The 21,188-nt window shown below is 36.6% G+C and overlaps 1 protein-coding gene across 3 annotated transcripts in view; it reads left to right on the top strand.

Annotated features, from left to right (window-relative positions):
• KIF24 (kinesin family member 24) overlaps positions 1-21,188 on the top strand; it is a 64,499-nt gene that overhangs the window by 14,973 nt on the left and 28,338 nt on the right. For 2 of the 3 annotated variants that reach the window (XM_043453009.1, XM_043453007.1), the window contains exons 2-6: positions 7,147-7,794; positions 9,390-9,497; positions 11,050-11,239; positions 16,892-16,989; positions 19,918-20,133. In XM_043453009.1, the coding sequence (XP_043308944.1) occupies positions 7,172-7,794; positions 9,390-9,497; positions 11,050-11,239; positions 16,892-16,989; positions 19,918-20,133 (1,235 nt within the window). In that variant the 5' untranslated portion in view covers positions 7,147-7,171. The remainder of the gene's footprint in view (positions 1-7,146; positions 7,795-9,389; positions 9,498-11,049; positions 11,240-16,891; positions 16,990-19,917; positions 20,134-21,188) is intronic. The other variant, XM_043453008.1, reaches the window with a different exon arrangement.

Here is a 21,188-nt window from a genome sequence, read left to right as displayed (position 1 = left end):
TTCAGAATTTTCCACAGTTTATTGTGGTCCACACAGCTAAAGGCTTTGGCATAGTCAATAAAGCAGAAATAGATGGTTTTGTGGAACTCTCTTGCTTTTTTGATGATCCAGCAAATGTTGGCAATTTGATCTCTAGTTCCTCTGCCTTTTCTAAAACCAGTTTGAACATCTGGAAGTTCACGGTTCACGTATTTCTGAAGCCTGGCTTGGAGAATTTTGAGCATTACTTTACTAGCATGTGAGATGAGTGCAATTGTGCGGTAGCTTGAGCATTCTGTGGCATTGTCTTTCTTTGGGATTGGAATGAAGACTGACCTTTTCCAGTCCTGTGGCCACTGCTGAGTTTTCCAAATTTGCTTTCATATTGAGTGCAGCACTTTCACAGCATCATCTTTTAGGATTTGAAATCGCTCCACTGGAATTCCATGACCTCCACTAGCTTTGTTTGTAGTGATGCTTCCTAAGGCCCACTTGACTTCACATTCCAGGATGTCTGGCTCTAGGTGAGTGATATGCAGTAAGTAGTGTCTATTCTAGATTAGCTACTTGTGGCTGTGTAGAGTTCTTCCTTATCTCCAAAGGGAAGATAAAGGCCAGTGTGGTTGTGTTCATTCTTTTCCCTCTTTTGCTAATGCCCAGGCCCTCTCTGCTTAAGATAGGCATATATAACCTTTAGCTGGATGTGGGACAAAGGGCAGTTACTTCCAAAACAGAAATACATATTTCTTGAAAGAAACCTGATTTTAGATTTCTGCCAGGAAATATACAAGATGAAGCTCTTAAAGATTAAGACAATTGATTGAAACACTTGAAATATATAAAACCCATGAGTTAATAATGAATTTTAGCCGCCCCCCCCCCCCAAAAAAAAAGAAAGGCAGATTTCCAAGAGAACTCATTGGAAACCATCCAAAATAACTAGGCCACTACTTAACTCTGAAAATTAGAAACTGAAAAGAAAGAATACTCTTATGCCTGCCTTCATGTGCAAACTCTACTTTGGATAATCAAATAGCCCTAGTTGTTAACAGAAAGTTTTTCTTTATAGGAAAATTCCAAAAAGAGTGATAGATTCAGAAAAACACCATTTTGCAACCCCAGTGAAATGATTGAGGCAGGTAACCGTCATCAGTGGATGAAACCATTGGATTAATTGGTTGATGAGAGTACTTTGCAATGAAGGAAGTCAGTCTGCCATTTGCAGACATTGTATGTTTTCTGGTGTGATAAACTGTGAAGCACATGGTAACACCTATGAAATATTTTTGCCCAAATTGTAGAACTTGATTCAAATACAGGGTTGCCAGATTAAGCCAGCATAAAATAGGACACTTAGTTAAATGTGAATTTCAGATGAACAATGAGGAATGTTTTTAGTGTGGTATATCCCATACTTAGGACATATTTGGTTTCTGTGTTAAGTCAGTGGAATATAAAGGAAAAAAGAAAGAATAGGGTACTGCCCTGTCAGAAAAAAGGAGACATAACAATGAAATTCATGATCCTGGTTTTTATTCTGATTTGAACAAAAAAATATTTTTGTAAAAAGATACTTTAAAATATATATGCATATTTTAAAAAAATAAATAAATAAAATATATATGCATATTTAATATAAATAGAGATTTTCTTTTAGATAATTGGGTAAATTATATTATGGACTGAGTATAAGATACCAAAGAATTATTTTTAAACTTACTAGGTATAATACACTAGGGTTACATAAGAAAATATCTGTTTAGAAAATTTAGAAGTGAAATGACATATCTAGGATTTACTTTTAAAATATTTCAGCAAAGAAAAGAAAGAATAGGAGAAGCAGGTGTGGGAAATTTTTGATAACTGAAGAATCTATGGGTAGATAACATGGGAGTTCATGGTACAATTCTGTTTACTTTTGTGATGTTTGAAACTATTTTAAGGAAAAGTATTTTAAAATGCTGTTGGTAGATCATTATTCCTGCTATTTGCCAGGCACTTAGTAAATGCTTTACAGAATCTGCATACTGCATAATGAATACATTCATAGAGTACTTTTTAAAAAATTTTATTTTTCTGATTGCAGTGGGTCTTCATTGATGTGCACAGGCTTTCTCTTATTGTGGTGAATGGAAGTTACTCTCAAGTTGTGGTGCACGGGCTTCTCATTGAGGTGGCTTCTCCTGTTGCAGAGCGCAGACTCTAGAGTGTGCAGGCTTCAGTAGTTGTGGATCTTGGGCTCTAGAGCACAGGCTCAGTAGTCGTGGTACACGGGCTTAGTTGCTTCATGGTGTGTGGAATCTTCTTGAACTGGGATCAAACCCGTGTCTCCTGCATTGGGAAGCAGATTCTTAACAACTGGACCACCAGGGAAGTCCCTGGTTGTTTTTTTTTTTATTTTCTTATGTATCTGGGATGGGGCTCAGGTATCTATTTCTTAAAGTTCCTGGAGTGATTCTGATCATTATCCCAGAAGAAGAGAGGAGCTGGACTTTTTGTGACATGGAAAGAAATGTGATACAAAGCATATCTATTTTTTAAATTTTTATTGGAGTATAGTTGATTCACAATGTTGTATTAGTTTTTGATGTACAGCAAAGTGGATCACAGCCTTGTTGTGGTGAAGGGGCTTTCATAACTCAGTAAAGCTGTGAGCCATGCTGTGCAGGGCCACCCAGGACGGATGGGTCACAGTGAAGAGTTCTGACTGAACATCCAGTGGAGGAGGAAATGGCAACCCAGTCCAGTATTCTCGCTGCGAGAACACGAACAGTATATAAAGGCAAAAAGATATGACGCTGGAAGATTACCTGACCCCTCAGGACGGAAGGTGTCCAGTATGCTACTGGGGAAGAACGGAGGGCAATTACTAATAGCTCCAGATAGAATGAAGCAGCTGGGCCAAGAGGAAACAACGCTCAGTTGTGGACGTGTCTGGTGGTGAAAGTAAAGTCTAATGTTATAAAGAACAATATTGCATAGGAACCTGGAATGTTAGGTCCATGAATCAAGGTAAATTGGACATGGTCAAGCAGGAGATGGCAAGGTTGAACATCAACATCTTTAGGAATCACTGAACTAAAATGGATGAGAATCGGCAAATTTAATTCAGATGACCATTGTATTTACTACTGTGGGCAAGAATCCCTTAGAAGAAATGGAGTAGCCCACATAGTCAACAAAAGAATCTGAAATCCAGTGCTTGGGTGCAATCTCAAAAACAACAGAATGGTCTCATTTCGTTTCCAAGGTAAACCATTCAGTATTACAGTAATTCAAGTCTGTGCCCCAACTACTGATGCTGAAGAAGCTGATGTTGAATGGTTCCATGAAGACCTATAAAACCTCTAGAACTGACACTAAAAAAAAGATGTCTGTGTAATCATAGGGGATTGAAATGCAAAAATAGGAAGTCGAGATAACCCGGAATAACAAGCAAGTTTGGCCTTGAAGTACAAAATGAAGCAGGGCAAAGGCTAACAGAGTCTTGTTAAAAGAACATGCTCATCATACCAAACACCCTTTTCCAACAACACAAGAGACAGCTCTATACATGGACATCACCAGATGGTCAGTACCAAAATCAGATTGATTATGTTCTTTGTAGCCAAAGATAGAGAAATGCTATACACTTAGCAGGAACAAGACCTGGAGCTGACTGTGGCTCAGATCATGAGCTCCTCATTGAAAAATTCAGGCTTAAATTGAAGAAAGTAGGGAAAACCACTAGGCCATTAAGGTATGACCTAAATCAAATCCCTTATTATTATACAATAGAGGTGACAGATTGATTCAAGGGATTAGATCTGGTAGACAGAGTGCCTGAAGAACTATGGACAGAGATTCATAACATTGTACAGGAGCCAGTGACCAAAAACATCCCCAAGAAAAAGAAATGCAAGAAGGTAAAGCAGTTGTCTGGGGAGGCTTTACAAATAGCTGAGGAAAGAATAGAAAGAAAAGGCAAGGGAGAAAGGGAAAGATTTACCCAGCTGAATACAGAGTTTCAGAGAATAGCAAGGAGAGATAAAAGGCCTTCTTCAATGAACAATGCAGGGAAATAGAGGAAAACAATAGAATGGGAAAGACTAGAGATCTCTATGAGAAAACTGGAGATATCAAGGGAACATTTCATGCAAGGATGAGCACGATAAAGGACAGAAACATTAAGGACCTAACAAAAGCAGAAGAGGTTAAGAAGAGGTGGCAAGAATACACAGAAGAACTATACAAAAATGGTCTTAATGACTTGGATAACCACGATGGTGTGATCACTCACCTAGAGCCAGACATCCTGGAATGTGAAGTCAAGTGGGCCTTCGGAAGCATCACTACGAACAAAACTAGAGGAGCTGATGAAATTCCAGCTGAGCTATTTCAAATCCTAAATGATGATGCTGTTTAAGTGCTGCACTCAGTATGTTAGCAAATTTGGAAAACTCAACAGTGGCCACAGGACTGGAAAAGGTCAGTTTTCATTCCATTCTTTTTTTTTTTTTTTTTTCATTCCATTCTTAAAGAAAGGCAATGCCAAAGAATATTCAAGCTACCGTACAATTGTGTTCATTTCACATGCTAGCAAGGTTATGCTCAAAATGCTTCAAGCTAGGTTTCAGCAATGTGTGAACTGAAAACTTAGAAATGTATAAGCTGGTTTTAAAAAAGGCAGAGGAACCAGAGATTAAATTGCCAATGGAGAAAGCAAGGGAATTCCAGAAAAACATCTTCTTCACTGACTACACTAAAGACTTTGTGTGGATTACAACAAACTGTGGAAAATTCTTACAGAGATGGGAGTACCAGATAACTTTACCTGTGTCCTGATAAACCTGTATAAAGGCCAAGAAGCAACAGTTAGTACCAGACATGGAACAACGGATTGGTTCAAAATTGGGAAAGAAGTATGTTAAGACTGTATATTGTCACCCAGCTTATTTAACTTCTATGCAGAGTACTTCATGTGAAATGTTGGAGCTGGAATCAAGATTGCTGGGAGATATATCAACAACCTCAGATATGCAGATGACACCACCCTTATGGTAGGAAGCAAAGAGGAACTAACGAACCTCTTGATGAAGGTGAAAGAGGAGAGTGAAAAAGCTGGCTTTGAAACTCAACGTTCAAAAAACTAAGATAATGGCATCTGGTCCCATGACTTCATGGCAAATAGATAAGGAAACAATGCAAACAGTGACAAACTTTATTTTCTTGAGCTCCAAAATTACTGTGGATGGTGACTACAGCCATGAAATTAAAAAACGCTTGCTCCTTGGAAGAAAAGCTATGAAAAAACCTAGACAGTGGATTAAAAAGCAGAGACATCACTTTGCCGACAAAGGTCCGTATTGTCAAAGCTATGGTTTATCCAGTAATCATGGACGGATGTGCGAGTTGGACCGTAAAGAAGGCTGTCAGTTCAGTTCAGTCGCTCAGTCGTGTCCAACTCTCTGCGACCCCATGGACTGCAGCGCGCCAGGCTTCCCTGTCCGTCACTATCTCAAAGAATTGATGCTTTTAAACTATGGTGTTGGAGAGGACTCTTGAGAGTCCCTTGGGCTGCAAGGAGTTCAAACCAGTCAATCCTAAAGGAAATCAGTTCTGAATATTCATTGGAAGAACTAATGCTGAAGCTGAAGCTCCAATACTTAAGCCGCCTGATGGAAAGAGCTGACTCATTGGAAAATGTCCTGATGCTGGGAAAGACTGAAGGCAGGAGAAGGTGGCAGAGGATGAGATGGTTGGATGGTCACCAACTCGATGGACATGAGTTTGAGCGAACTCCAGGGGATAGTGTAGAACTGGGAAGCCTGGAGTGCTCAGGCCACAGGGTTGCAGAGTCGGACATGACTTAGTGACTGGCAACAGTCAAGGGCTCTTGACCAGGCATATAAGTCACATAGTGTCATTTCCACCACTTTCTGTTGGCCAAAACATGTCACAAGGCCAGCCTAAATGCAACAGAAGTAAATTTCATCTCTTGGTGGAAGGGCCTGCAAAGAATTTTTCTTTTTCTATCTACCACAAATGGAAAAGGACAGGATGAGTTTAGAATGTGCTTTTTAGCCCCTTTGACCATTTCTGTACCCTAAGAAGCATTTCCTCCAAAGTTTATTACTCAGGGTCCTTTAATTACTACTTTTACCTGGCCCTGACCTCTTTTTCTGTTTCTCCTAGAAGGGAGATAAAATATAAATTAAAATGAAAAACAGAAAAGCTTTACCAAGAACTAAAAGAATTTTGAAAACTCTGAATTATTTAAAAAAAATTTTAGAGAAAATGTAGTTTACCTACTTTTAAATATTCTTATGAACTTGAACTTGATTAACAGTGATAGAAAGAACTCCTCAGGGTCCTGACTTTAATAATAGACTAGGATTATGTGTTATTACCACATCATTTGTTAGTATTTAACTAAATAGCTTGTGTTAAATTTTTTAAACATTTTAATGTATAGCCATTAAAATTTTTGACCATAGTATTAATTTCCTAGGTAAATTGTTTTATTCATGTTCTGTATATAGGTAGACATCTACAAACACCTGCCTTTTAGAATGATCTGAAATCCTGAATTAGTAGATTCTAAATTAATGATGTTTTTACTTCTTTATTCAACTAACTTCTACCAGTACTCAGTATATACAAATGTGATTTTCTCTGAATTATATTCATGATCCTCTGTGAGTCACTATTTAATTCTGCTTTCCATTTTGAAACAGTTCTTAGCCTTTGTTCGTTAATCATGGGAAACAGTTGTGCCACATGCCTTGACATTAACTTGAACATCTAAAATTAGTCCTGTAACAATCAGCAGTTGGGGAGAACGTTTCAGTAGTTTGTGGTATATGTTAAGTAGACATTGCAAGGTTGGAAGGGACTCCCTAGAAATAAGTAAGTGATTTGTGTTATGTGTGTGTGCATGTACCTATGTGTATGCATAATTGAAAGTCTCTTTTTATTAAGCAAAGGACAAATTACTACAAATGCATTATAAGCAAGTTTACACATTATGCTATTTAATAATTTTAAAAGAAAAATGTATTTATTGAAAACCTGGAATGCTGGATGGATTTTGCTGTGTATTTCTTTTGTGGTTTTCTTTTTTTTTTTAAGGAATAATTGTATTATATATACTATATTTCAAGTGAATGAATTTTTTTTTCTCTTCAGAGTTTATAGAAACCCGTTCACAAAAATGACATCCTGGTTGTATGAATGTCTTTGTGAAGCTGAACTAGCACAGTATTATCCTCATTTTACTGCTCTTGGCCTTCAGAAAATAGATGAATTAGCCAACGTTACAATGAAGGACTACTCCAAATTGGGAGTCCATGACATGAATGACCGCAAACGTCTCTTCCAACTTATCAAAATCATTAAGATTATGCAGGAAGAAGATAAAGCAGTCAGTAGCCCAGACTATCGTCTTCAGACAAGCAGTCTGTGTGTCAAGCCTCAGAAATCCAGATCTGGCCCTCGTAGGCAACTGCATTTTGATTCCCCTGCTGACAACAAAGACAGAACTACCAGCAACAATCAGTTTGAACTGTGTGATTTATCAGATTTTTCTGCAGGTGAACAGAAGTCTAACTACATAAAAGTACTGGAGCACATGCTACCAGATGATTCCCAGTACCGTATACAAACAGGAATTCTGAATGCCACCGCCGCTGATTCCTACATACAAAAAGAAGCGAAGACTTCACCCTTTTCATCAAATCACTTTTCTCCAGTACAGGGGGATTGTGATAGTTCAGTTATTCAAAGAGTCTCTTATGTTTCAGGGTATAACTATGGAATTCCTCATTCCTATATCAGGTAATAACTTTTTCTTTTTTTCTTTTTTTTTTTTGTTCTGGAGTGAAGGGAGCCTTAGGCAAGGGCAGGGTTCTCCATGACCAGAGGAGACCAACTACTCCATATTTACAGAAAATAATAGTGAACAGCTTCTGTGGTGATAATGCAGATACCTTGACTGGGGGAAATTGATGAGGAATTTGGACTTTCCAGATGGGAGAAAGATGATATTGTTCATGTGCATCAAGCAGCTGCTTTACCAGGGTCTGCTGCAGACCTGTTTTTATTAGCATGACATGATATATCTAGTGCATCCATGAAGATAAAATAGTTAACTTGCCTCTGCAGTAGAAAAAAAAATGACAAAATCCACAGAATTTTTTTTTTTTAAGACTATCAAATTAACTTCAACCAGGGGTCATGAAGCTTAGTTTAAAAAAAAAAAAACACTGTTTAATTCAGCTAGTTGAATTCAATAGGTCTTTGGAGCAGTTGATTTACCTGCAAAATTTGAAATAAGATCCTGATTTTGAGTGCTTTTTACAATTCCAGCCCGGGAAGAACAGATGAGTTTGGTCATTGCAAAGAGTAAGATACTTCTGATAGCATGTAGAGTTTGGGAGCCAGAGTGACAATAAGTTATTTTCACTTAGTGCTTTGAGTTAGAATTTGAAAAAGGTCCCTAAGAGTTGAAATATCAAGTAATCCCTAATACTAACCTTGGTATAATAGAAAATACATTCTTTTAAAAATAATGCGTATTGCCTGTTTTGTTCTTTTAAAAGTTACGGTTGGTGAGTTGCGGAGAAACAAAATACATTCTTCAGGCACTTAAAAAAATAAGGGCTATTATTCATACCTTAAAACAAAGTATTTCCATATGGTTTTGTAGCAGCTAAGGTTTCAGAGGATTTCATAACCAAGCAGTTCTTTTATTCTAAAAGAATAGAGGACCCAGTTTTAAAGGTAAAGATACCTTTAGTAATTTGAAATACATAAATGAATTCTATAGTGTTTCTGAAAAAAAATTTTTTTTGGCTTGGTTTAGCAAAGCACAGAGCATGTAGTATTTTTTTCTTCTTTTAGTTGTGAAAGGACTAGATTGTTCTATGACCATCAATGCCATGATTGTTGCTGTCCTGTTGGTTAGCTCAGCGGTGAAAGAACAAATACTTTTTTGAATGTTAATCTTTTATTGAGCAACATATAAAAATCTAAATTGGAATTATTTATAAATAGAATGAAGATATGACTTTCCATTATTTATTTAGATAGAATGGATATTTTAGTTTAAATATTGCTGCTTTATTTATTTCGCATATATAGAATACCCCCTCTGCCTGTCCTGATTCTAGATATAAAGATCATTAGAATATCTGGAGAATCAAGACTCTTAGGGGGCAGGGTGAATGGGAAGTCAGACAACCATAGAGTGAGCTAAGTGCTCTCACAGAGGTTTATACATGGCAGACCCAGGATGAAAGGTATTCAATTGAGCTTTCTCACCTTTTGTATCATCTTACTCTTTCCATTCCTTATTATATTAGAGAAATGGAGGTTAAGAAAGCTCATTGTCCCAGTAATTCTCAATATTGTCTTCTCCCTTAAATCCTAAGTAGGAGCCAGAGTTTCAGAACCCTGAGAAATTCTCTCACCAACTTGAAGCTTCCTGTTGGTGAGTCATCCCTACCCGAAGAGCATTCTCTTTGGATACCTCAAATTAGGTAAGTTCAAAATAACTTATTGGATTCTGAATTTTAATAAAAGTAAGGCATTTAGAGGACTGGTTGCCCTGACTTATTTAAGATCGTGAACAGACCTAACTCTAGCTGTATTAACTTTGCATGTCAGACAGATATATAGTTTATTTCTTCTAGGGAATATTGCACATTAAAACTAGAGCCTTAAAAAAAGAAACAAGCTAGAACCTTTTAGGATGCGTTAAAAATGTGTTTTATTCTGAGAAATTCCCAGTAGCCCAATGTTTAAGATTCAGTACTTTCACTGCTGGGCCTGGGTTCAGTCCTGGTTGGAGAACTGAGATCCTGCAAACCCCACAGCATGGTCCAAAAAAAACCCAAAGAAAGTTTGTTTTTTTCTTATAAAAAATAAAACACATGCAAAAGAAGAGAAAATACAACCATGAACCCCCACATGCCTGCCGTTCACTTTTAATGATTGTCAGGATTTTGCCATACTTCAAGTCAAAATGGTTCTTTTTTAAGATGTCTACTATACATTGGTTAAAAAAAAATAACATGCTTCAAAAGCCTTGAGTAGTTTTTTATGCATTATATTAGAAATTTTATTTCCTACTTTTTACTAATTTAGATCCTGGTGAAAAATAATTTTCCAGCCAGTTGGAGGTCTCAGAAAATTGAAATTGATATGAAACAATTATATAGTGAAATATCCTGTGTAAAATCTATTATAAAAGGCTGTTTAGGGGCTATTAATCAAATTCTAAAGTGTAAAGGAAGGGAATGATTTGTCTCTCTAAGACATTCTAAGTGTATGTGCCAAAGGCATTGGTCTTGGTAAAATATCTACTTTCAAGGATTCTCTTTTCTTGTTACCTTGCTTAAGAGGCATTTCTGCATAGGTAAAGTGGTCAGTGCTTAGATGTATCATATATGCCACCATTAGGCTCAGCTAGTAAACCTGATGAATTTTGTACTCTTAACCCAAGGAATATTGCCTCTCTACTGGATGTTAAGGTGGATGAGTTCACTGAACACAGCCAGAGAAGAAATGTGTCTGAATAGAAGGATGATTTAGTGGTGGACAGCACCAGTCATAAAATCGTCCTGGGAGTAGGATCGTGTTCTAACAAATAAATACATATCAGGGTAGGCAGAAAAAAAAGAAGCAAGAAAGACAAAGGGAGGGTCAGAATATACCTGGGAGAAACATGGGGAAAATACATTGAAACCTACCACCAAATTCAAGGTATTTAATAAACCCAGGTAGGATAAAAAAACAAAATTAGATTGAATGGTCAAGAAAACAGTAAATGTACAATAATAAGGATTGAAAGGAAGCAAGAAATTTGCATTTGGGTGGGATTGAGTAGAGATGGAGATGGAAGTAAACCAGGAGGATTTCGAGCTAATGAAAGAGCTTTCTCAGTGTCAGCACTTTAGTGTGTAACAGATATTGTATGTATATGTGTGTGTGTTTGTATTTCACCTAATATATAACAAAATATACTGATACTTTGACCTCTTAGGTAGCTTTACCCCATTAACTAAAAATTAAAGCCCACTTATAAATCAGACAGAACACTTCAGAGAAAGAGAATCCTTGGACTGAGATGGAGAAAATCAGAGTTTGTGTTCGAAAACGCCCTCTGGGCATGAGGGAAGTACGTCGTGGAGAAATCAACATTATTACTGTGAAAGATAAAGAAACTCTACTTGTTCATGAGAAGAAAGAAGCAGTTGACCTCACACAATATATTCTACAGGTATGATGCTTTCCTTCTATGAAACTGACATTATCAAGTGTCAAGTTTTTTGTTTGAGTAGCAGTACAGATTCTGAAATTCAGTTTTTAGGTTTGAGTGTTGGCATTCATTCTTTGTGACACTGCATTAATCATTGATAACACTTAGCCTTCATTTTTAAAAAATATAGTGCAGTAGGAGATAACGCAAGCATAATTCCTCCTCTCTCGTGCAGTAGAGTAGCATTGTACATTCACTTACCATGCTTTATGTGAATTTAATTATGCATATTTAGTCATAAAAGAGCAAATGGGAGAATAAAAAGAGTTTAAATAATGAACTGCTGGTAGGAAGGACAGTCACTGAGTTGCCCCAGACCAACTGTGAGATGGTCACATAGTCTCAGTTCTCTCCTGTCTCTTAGTGTGAACTTACTCTGCTGAGTGCAAGTCTGGAGCTTAAAGATGGAGAGCAGCATGGCCCCAGGTTGCCAGCCAGCTGCTTATTTTGATTCTTAATTATGTTTAGGCATAGAGTTAAGTTGGTAGAAATTGGGTTCCTGAAGAGGCCACTTTGTACAAGGTAGATTGCAGTGAGTAAAGATAATCCAGGAATGTGATTTCACATTGAACATGTATGGGTTTAAGTAAAACACTGGTAGCTCAAACACATTAAGGAATGTTCACTCCCCTCCAGGATGATTATGATTAAGTCCAATAACAAAGAGTTTGATATCGAAATGAATTTATTCCCAGCTCTTAGGTACCCTTTCAGTAATTCCTTCAGTCTGTTATGAAAGCAGCAAACCCCATTAATGGAAGATATTATAATTTAGGCACTCTTAAAATCATGAAGCAATTATGAATAATCTATTAAGATCTGGGAATTCAGAGTTTCTCTTACTCTGAATCTGCCTCCCTAAATGTTCATATTATGTCCATTCTATTCTCTCTGTCTCTTGCTTCAAAACTCAGTGACTAAGAGTTCCCTGGTGGTCTCATGGTTAGGATTTGGCATTTTCACTGCTGTGGCCTGGGCTCATTCCCTAGTCAGGAAACTGAGATCCTGCAAGCCAAGTGGTGTAAGAAAAAAAAAAGTACAAAACCCAGTGATTAGTAGGAAGAAAAAAAATAAGGTGGTGAGTAATCTGGTGTGCAGACAATTCACCTTGGTCAGCTGAGATTTTACTCTACTAAAATAAATCCTTTAACACTGAAGTCAAGTTGTTAGTACTGTCCCCTCTTTAACACTTACATTGTTCTTTGTTTTCTTTGCTTACCAAAATTGGGTTTCTCAGTAACAGTCAAAGCAATCCACAGGGTCTTTCTATGGGCAGTAAATTACTAGGCCACTGTCTAACCAACTCAATCACTTTAACAGCCTTATCGATTGCTGGTCAGTGCACAATCTATTCGGTCTAGGTGGGAGGTATTTATATTGAAGATGGTCCAAATGACCAATTAGTTGTAATGCTATCTAGTTTCATGGCTACTTATAGCCATAGTAATAGCCCTATCCAGTCACCATCTACCCAAGACTGCCTTAATGATGCTTCTGTCACAGTAATTCCCTCAAGGAGGCATCATTTTATCTTTTGTATTTTTCCATTATCCCAAAACACAATAACCTTACTTCTTTGTCATTACCATTGGTCAATACTTATTGAATATCCATAGTTTCCATAGCTCTTTCTCTGCTGTTTGAACTTTGGACCTTTGCTGTCATAGGTCAAACTCCTTACTTGTCAATGCTTATAATATGTGTTGAGAGGCCTCCCCCGCCCCCGCCCGCCTCCGCCTTTCTTCCTTAAGTAGAAAAAAGAAAAAGGAGGTTCATAGCAAACATAGCAAGTACATATTGATCCTAGATTCTTTGGGTTTTATTTTTAATCTTATTCAGGTATTCAAACAATAGGTTTATGTGTCCTTTAATTAAATATCTTATCCTTTCAGATCTTTTGTTACTTAATATATGTGATCGTATACATACATTGTGTTGTCATACTTAACCATTAAATTTTATGATAACAACATAATGAGTGAAAAAAAACAAGGAAACAGACCTGTTTCTTTCATCCCCAATTTCTTAAATAAAGGAAAATATATATAGATTAAAAAAAGATGGTACTGAAATATATCAAATCCAGTAGTGGCCATCTCGGGGTAGTAAGATTTACAGATAATTTGATTTTCTTATCTGTTGTAATCTATGTTTAACTTTTTTTTCCTGCAATCAGCATTATTACTCTTACATCAATAAAATCAGAACTTTTGAATAGGATATAGATCATGCTATGAAGAGTGTCTCTAATCTCATTTTGTCCTTGAAGACAACTGGTATTCTAAGTGTATCTTTCCAGAGATTTTAGAAATACATTTATAATCTGAAAAAAAAAAAAACTTCTTTAAAAAATAAGCTATGCAACTCATATCATATCAAGGCTAAAGTGATTTTTTATTTTTTTGGCTGCACCCAGAGCAGCTTGCAGGCTCTCAGTTCCTGACCTGGGATTGAATCCAGGCCACAGCAGTGAAAGCCCAAATTCTAACCATTAAACCACCAGGGAACTCCAGGAAGTGAATGTTAATCAAACTTCATTGATAAAATATGGTCAAATGAAAGTGTATATGATGCAGAGGACTGTGAATTACAATAGTAATCTTGCATGTTCACATATCTTTCATGAGAGATTCTTACAGAAGTATTGGAAAAATCAGTACTTAAGTTCTATTGGAAGGAAAAATTGTTGTTGTTCAGTTGCTAAGTTCTGTCTGATTCTTCGTAACCCCACGGCCTGCAGCACGCCAGTCTTCCCTGTTTTTCACTATCTCCTGGAGTTTGCTCAAGCTCATTGAGTTTGATGGCATCACCAACTGGAGTCAAAGATGCCATCCAACCATCCCATCCTCTGTTGCTTTCTTCTCCTTCTGCCCTCAATCTTTCCCAGCATCAGGGTCTTTGGCAGTGAGTCAGCTCTTCTCATCAGGTGGCCAAAGTATTGGAGCTTCAGCTTCAGTATCAGTCCTTTCAACGAGTGTTCAAGGTTGATTTCCTTTAGGGTTGATTGCTTTGATCTCCTTGCAGTCCAAGGAACTCTCAGCATTTTTCTCTAGCACCACAATTCAAAAGCATCAATTCTTCGGCACTCAGCCTTTATGGTCCAGTTCTCCCATTGGACATGACCACTGGAAAAACCGTAGCTTTGACTATTATGGACCTTTTTCGGCAAAGTGTTGTCTCTGCTCTTTAATACGCTATCTAGTTTTGTCATAGCTGTACTTCTAAGGAGGAAGCATCTTTTACTTTCATGGCTGCAGTCGCTGTCCACTGTGATTTTGGAACCCAGGAAAATAAAATCTGCAACTGTTTCCATTTTTTCCCCATCAATTTGCCATGAAAAATCAATCTTCAGTTCTATTAGATGGAAAGGTACTAATTCCTGTAATGAATGAGTGCTTTCAAAAGTGTTTACCCAAGAGCACTTATAGAAAGAGGAGAATAGTCATATACTCAGTGAAATAAAAGAAAACCAAAACCAGTTTATTCCCACATTTATTCCTCTTCATTTTTAAAAATTTTCCTGAGAAATGCCAAAAATGCTTTTGATATCATACTTAACTATAAAAACCTACAGTGATTTCTGAGCAAAGAATGGATTTGTCTCCTTGCTTAAAGACCTGTTTATGAGTTAGGTATAAATCATGTCCATTAAAATCAGATTTTAGAAATGTATTTTGCTGTTTATTATTGCCATTTTCAAGCCTAATCAAAAGTATAATGTATCTATATGACCTATATGACCATCTACCTATGACCCAGCTTCAAATTTACATTTTACTGTTCTTAAAATCAGTTACATTTTTCAGAACACTAAATGTTCACAGATCTCTCTGTCATGCTGCACAGGTTCATGTTTTTCTCACCTCCTAACTTCCGGAGACTTGTTTCTTTCCTTTTTTTGGCCACACTGTGCAGCTTGCGGGACCTTAGTTCCCTACCCGTGCAGTAGAAGCTGGAGTCCCAACCACTGGGTGGCCAAGGGATTCCCTGGAGAATTTTTTCTATTGATAAATCTGGCTTTGTGACTCCAATTTCTTCTCAAATGACCTAACAGATTTCCATTCTGAAGTAATGTATATGAATCAGAATCATACTTGGGGTAAAGTGACCCATAGTAAACTGGCTTAAGCCCATTTCCACCAGAGAAGCAGCTCAAGATGCAGACAGACCTTGTTTTAAAATTAGGGAAAAACCAAAGCTAGAACATGGACCTTTGTTAACAAAACCTTCTATGTTAGTATTCTAATTTTGCTGAAAGATGTCAAATCTAGGGGATTTGATGCTCAATGGATGAATGTGGACACAAAACCATAACAGTTGTATGAAGATGTAAAATGCTAAAAATATTTTTCCTGTTTCCTTTCCATTTTTTTAAAAAACCTGAATTGTGCCCTGAACTACAGTTGTTTGAAGAAAAGTTTTGTTTATTGCCAAAAAAAAAAAAAAAATTTCTTCTTAAAATTTTTTCTTAACTGAATATTTAGAGTAGGCCCAAAAGGTGGCATAAAATATGACTTCATCTCTCATTCATTATGTGTGGGCTGCCATTATGATACTACAGTCAGACTTGAAATTATTAGGATTTTTTTACCCAGATATAGTTGGGCTGCCAACATGATAAGCCTCTAAATTATGGAAATAATTATGGTTGCTGAACTAATGCTTTCCAGACCCAACTTAATGGGGTCTCCTACTCTCCTCTTTCAGATTACCATGGTTTTTCATTTGGGAATAATCTTGGATTCCTTCCTCTCCCCAGCTATCACATCCAGTCAGCTGCCAAATTTCTCGTGCGCTCATGTCTTTTTATTTCCATTGTCATTGTCTAATTTAGACCCTTCTTAACCTAACCTAGAATTCCATGGATGGAGGAGCCTGGTAGGCTTCAGCCCATGGGGTCGCAAAGAGTGGAACATGACTGAGCAAATTCCCTTTTCTTTCTTTCTTTAACCTAACCACTAGTGTTCATGTTTCCAATACATGCACAATAGAAGGCAGATTAGTCTTCCAATAAAATGGCTCAGCTCATCCCTCTCTTTTGCAAAGTTTTTTGCCTTTCCACTTTTGCTAAATTAAATATAAGCATTCCCTCCTCTCCCTTAATGCTGGTGTCCCAAAGCCCCTACAACACAGTCCTAACTCCTTATTCTTACCTGCTGTTTCACTTTTCTCCCTGCCAATATCCTGTATTTCAAACACCGTAAATCCTCCCTGTCTTCTGAACATCCTTTGTGCTTTCCTGCTTTGCCTCTTTGCTCATGTTTCCCGCGTGCTCAGGCTGGGCTGTGAGAATAACCTCCACAGAATTCAGTTCCTCTCCTAGACTTACGGAGGATTGGCTCACTGTTAGCACTCATTAATCTACTTCCCTTAAGAGAGAACAGAAATCATGTGGCTTGGTTTTTACAGTATAAGAACATGTCTACAGAGATCTCAAGTAAAACTAGGCCCTGTCATTTGACAGTTGCTGATTGCTTATTATCTCTAAGTTTGTCATGGACAGTTAACTATTAGTTAAAAATGTATTTGCACCTTTATCATGTGTCAACTAGAATAGTGATGAAGAAAATCCAGAACGTATCTCTTTCTGTAAAAATCAAATTTCTTTTTCAGCATGTTTTTTATTTTGATGAAATCTTTGATGAGGCATGCACCAATCAAGATATTTACATGAAGACTACTCACCCACTCATTCAGCATATTTTCAATGGGTACGATAGAAATTATTTGCTCCTCTTGCCTTTTATTTTCTATTTTCCATAAATCTTATTTCTTTGTAAATATTACTTATGCTTTTATATTATTTTGAGTCAAATATGAAATTGTGTTTTGACCTAATGAATTTAAATTAGACTCTTCTGGAAAATTCCATGTCTCTCCTTTTGGATTCACAAAACATTTAGAAATATTCAGCAAAATTTTCATTTACATTGGTGATATTGATTCTTTGTGCTTAGTGGAAAAGTATAAGCTGCCAACAATATTATTTTATCAAAGTCCTTAGAATAAAAAGATGTATGTGGTTGTAATTAGTTTGAACTTTTGCTAATAGGAATTATGTATTCTAGGTATAGTTTCATTAATTTTTTTTCAAGTAGGATAGATAAGTGACTATCACTTTTCATAGATGTATTTTTTAATTTAAAAATAATTATTTACACTTAGTAAACATTAAATGGGACATTTAATGGGGGGGACTTAGTAAACATTAAATGGGACATTTAATGGGGGGGCTCTGTTATATATTTAAAATATATAGTAGTCAGGTATGGATAGAAAATGTTGGGTAGTTGATTTCAGGGTATTTTTACTTTTATTTTTTAAAATAACTTTTATAACTTAAAAATTGAAGTATAATTTACATACGTCAAGATGCACAGATCTTAAGAAGTACTTAGGTTTGATGAGTTTTGATTTATCCAAGTAACCAGTATTCAGAATAAGATACAGAACGTTTCCATCACCCCAGAAAGTTCTTCCACCGTCACGTCCAGGTCTTATATAACTACTGACTTGCTTTCTGTCACAGTAGATTAGTTTTGCCTATTCTAAAATGTCATAGAAATAGGATCGTTATAATGTATATCTTATGCCTGGCTTCTTTTGCTTAGCATAATGTTTTTTGATAAAAGTACATGTTGCATGTAACTAGTTTTATTGCTGAGTAATATTTCCTTCTATAAATATTCCAGTTTTTTTTTATCCATTCTTCTTTTGATGGACGTTTGGGTTCTTTCCAATTTTGGAGTATTATGAATAAAGCTATATGAACATTTTTATCCAAGTCTTTTTATGGACATCTCTTAATTTATCTTGAATAAAAATCTATAAATGGAATTACCAGGTCATTGGATAGGTCTATAAGAAAGTGTCAAACAATTTTCCTTGCTCTATTTTATTTTCCCAACAGCAATGTATGAGAATTGAAGTTCTGTACCCTCACCATATTTGATATGGTCAATCTTTTTTATTCTAGCCAGTTTAATGGGTATGGAACTATATCTCATTATGTGTTTTGTTTTTTTTAAATAAATTTACATTTCCCCAGGATCTAATACCGAGCATCGTTTCATGTGCTGATTTGGCCACTCAAATATCTTCATTTGCCTGTTTTTTGGTGTCTTTTTATTGTGGTTGTATGGAAGTTTGTTCTTTTATAAACAGGCTAAAGTGAAATTTCTTTCTGCTTCAGTTTCTTATGCACCAAATTTAAGGAGTGCATTTTGAGAGAGCAGGTTTCTAAAATAAGTTAACATTTAAATGTTAAGACATCATCAGTAAAAAATAAGAGAGTTGCAAATTAGGTGAAATTATTAGGTTAAGTTCTATAATGTGTAGTAAGAGCTTTCTTCATCTTTTTTTTTTTTATTTAAAGTTCATTACAAAAATGTTCAGAAGATAAGGTAGATGTTGTTCTTTATTATTCTTATTCTGTTAGATCTTCTTCAGTGTGTTTACATTTTTCTCCTGTAATTCTTTTCCCTGTGTGACTGTAATTCTTTTCCTATAATTCTTTTCCCAACTGTGACTCTGTATTCAAGTGCCCACACTGTTGGGAGCCATGATTTAAAAGACAAGGAGTAACCAACCAGTCTCAGCTTCTAAACAGCTTACATTTAATTTGCTCCCATGTCTAGATTCTCACACTTCAATGATTCCTTTGCTCTTGTCAAATCACTGTTTCTTTGGTTTCTGTCTGGCTTCATGTCCTTTCTGTGTATTCATCTCTCTGTCCACCTCCAGCCTCCCCTTCCCCTGTGTCCATACATATTAATAGAATATTTTTCTTGCTACTTTTATCATCAGTCCATAGGATGCCTGTATAAGAATCTAGCTACTTACTGCATAATATTATGTTCACTCTCTGTTTAGTACTAAATAGTACTAGGACTACATAGTACATAGGATCCCATAGTACTCAGGTAATCTTGGCCTCATCTCCTCCTAAAATACACTGTGGCTGGCAGGTTGGTCTCCCAGCTTTTCTGTCCACCTCTTATTTTACAGTTTTCACACCCATCCAGCTCATGTACACACACATATCCACATGCAGGAACAGTGGCTTCTGCTTAGAATCATCGGACATCAGGGCCGTAAGGGACCTTGAAAATCAGGTAGCCCGTAATTTATTGATGAAAGTGAAAACTAAGGCCATAAGAGGTCTTTTGTGAGTCCTCCTTCAAATATTTTGCTTCAATTGATTTTACCTCTGTTTAAACTTCCTTAATGTTCTTATAAGTGATCACCACCATATTGTATGATCTTCTATTATTATTATATTTAGTTTTTTATTACTTCTTTCACTGAACTTATCTTTAAGGATTAACACAATTTTTTTTTTTTTTCTCAAGGATCCTCTAAAGCACCTAACATCGGGTCTTTGTTTCCGTGTCTTCTAGAGTTGTCTTATGGTTGTACCAGTTCCATGAAAAATTTCTATTAAAAAAACTTATATACTGCTTTGAGAATTCTTTTCCTCCTCCTATATTTTTATAATGTAAAGGCCTCTTCTTAAAGGACCATATATTTTATAGTTGAATTTTATGGAGGATTCTTTTTCCACCTGACTTGTCATTTAAAAATCTGTGTTAGCAGTTCTCTTAAAATTTAAAAGTAAATACAAATGATTCTTCCCCCAGAGGCAGTGCCACTTGCTTCTCATATGGACAGACAGGTGCTGGAAAGACCTATACCATGATAGGAACTCATCAGAACCCAGGACTGTACGCTCTGGCTGCCAGAGACATCTTCAGACAACTGGAAGTGTCCCAGCCAAGAAGGCATCTTTTTGTTTGGATCAGCTTCTATGAAATCTACTGTGGACAGCTTTACGACCTTCTAAATAGAAGAAAAAGGTATTGGGTATGAGTGGGAAACTGTAAATCTATTCTTTATTGTTTTAAGCCAGAGTCCCACTGAAGCTTCAGTACTTTGGCCACCTGATGCAAAGAGCCAACTCATTGGAAAAGACCCTGATGCTGGGAAAGATTGAAGGCAAAAAGAGAAAGGGGCGGCAGAGGATGAGATGGTTAGATAGCATCATCAACTCAATGGACATGAATTTGAGCAAACTTTGGGAGATAATGGAGGACAGAGGAGCCTGGCGTGCTATAGTCCATGGGGTCACAAAGAGTCTGACACGACTTAGCAACTGAACAACAATAACAACCCGCTGAACTGTGGGATTTAATGAGAGGCTTTGGTATACCAGTGCCCTTTTATGAATGAGGGTCTCCTGAATCAGAGGCATATTTTTAAAAACTATCAATTCAGCTACAGAAAAATGTAAATTAGCCTTCCAGCAGTGTTTTATAAGTGATCAATATCATAATGTTCATCAAAAGACTATGTCTCTTTTATTGTGGTCTTTGAAAGGTCATAATTTCAGGAAGTCAGGAAACCAACATATACTTAAATCCCTTCGTATTCTTTTCATCTGTTATTATACTGGAAGAACTATAAATAATGTTTTCCCACTTCCTCTTGTTTTTTCTCTCAGTAATCTTAGGGTAAACTTAATGATAGTTTTCTGATATCAATAAAAATAAAATTGTTTTTCACATTAGACTTTTAACTCTTATAAGGCTTTCGCTATTCCCTTTACAACATAATACAGTACTTTAGAAATATGTTCATTCAGTAACAGATTTTAAATCCCTCTTGTATTCTTGTGGCATAAAGTTTTGCTTAGGTTGAAACATGACTTTCACTGAGTAGGAGGCAATGAAGCTGTGAAGGTACCGACTGACTGGGAGAACAGGGAAGAGAGGGAGGGCCTGGGGAAGTGGAGGGACAGAAGGTTGTCCTGAGAGAATTCACCAGACCTGAGACCTGTCGGGAGCAGCCACACCAGGTGGAGAGGAGAGAGCTGAGGCTGAGCGTGGTGGAAGTCTGGGAAAACCAAGCTGTG

Source organism: Cervus canadensis, chromosome 30 (assembly GCF_019320065.1).
Source record: "Cervus canadensis isolate Bull #8, Minnesota chromosome 30, ASM1932006v1, whole genome shotgun sequence".
NCBI classification, from domain to species: Eukaryota; Metazoa; Chordata; class Mammalia; order Artiodactyla; family Cervidae; genus Cervus; species Cervus canadensis.
Note: the sequence above shows the minus strand (reverse complement) of the source record. Positions and strands in the feature narration are given on the sequence as shown.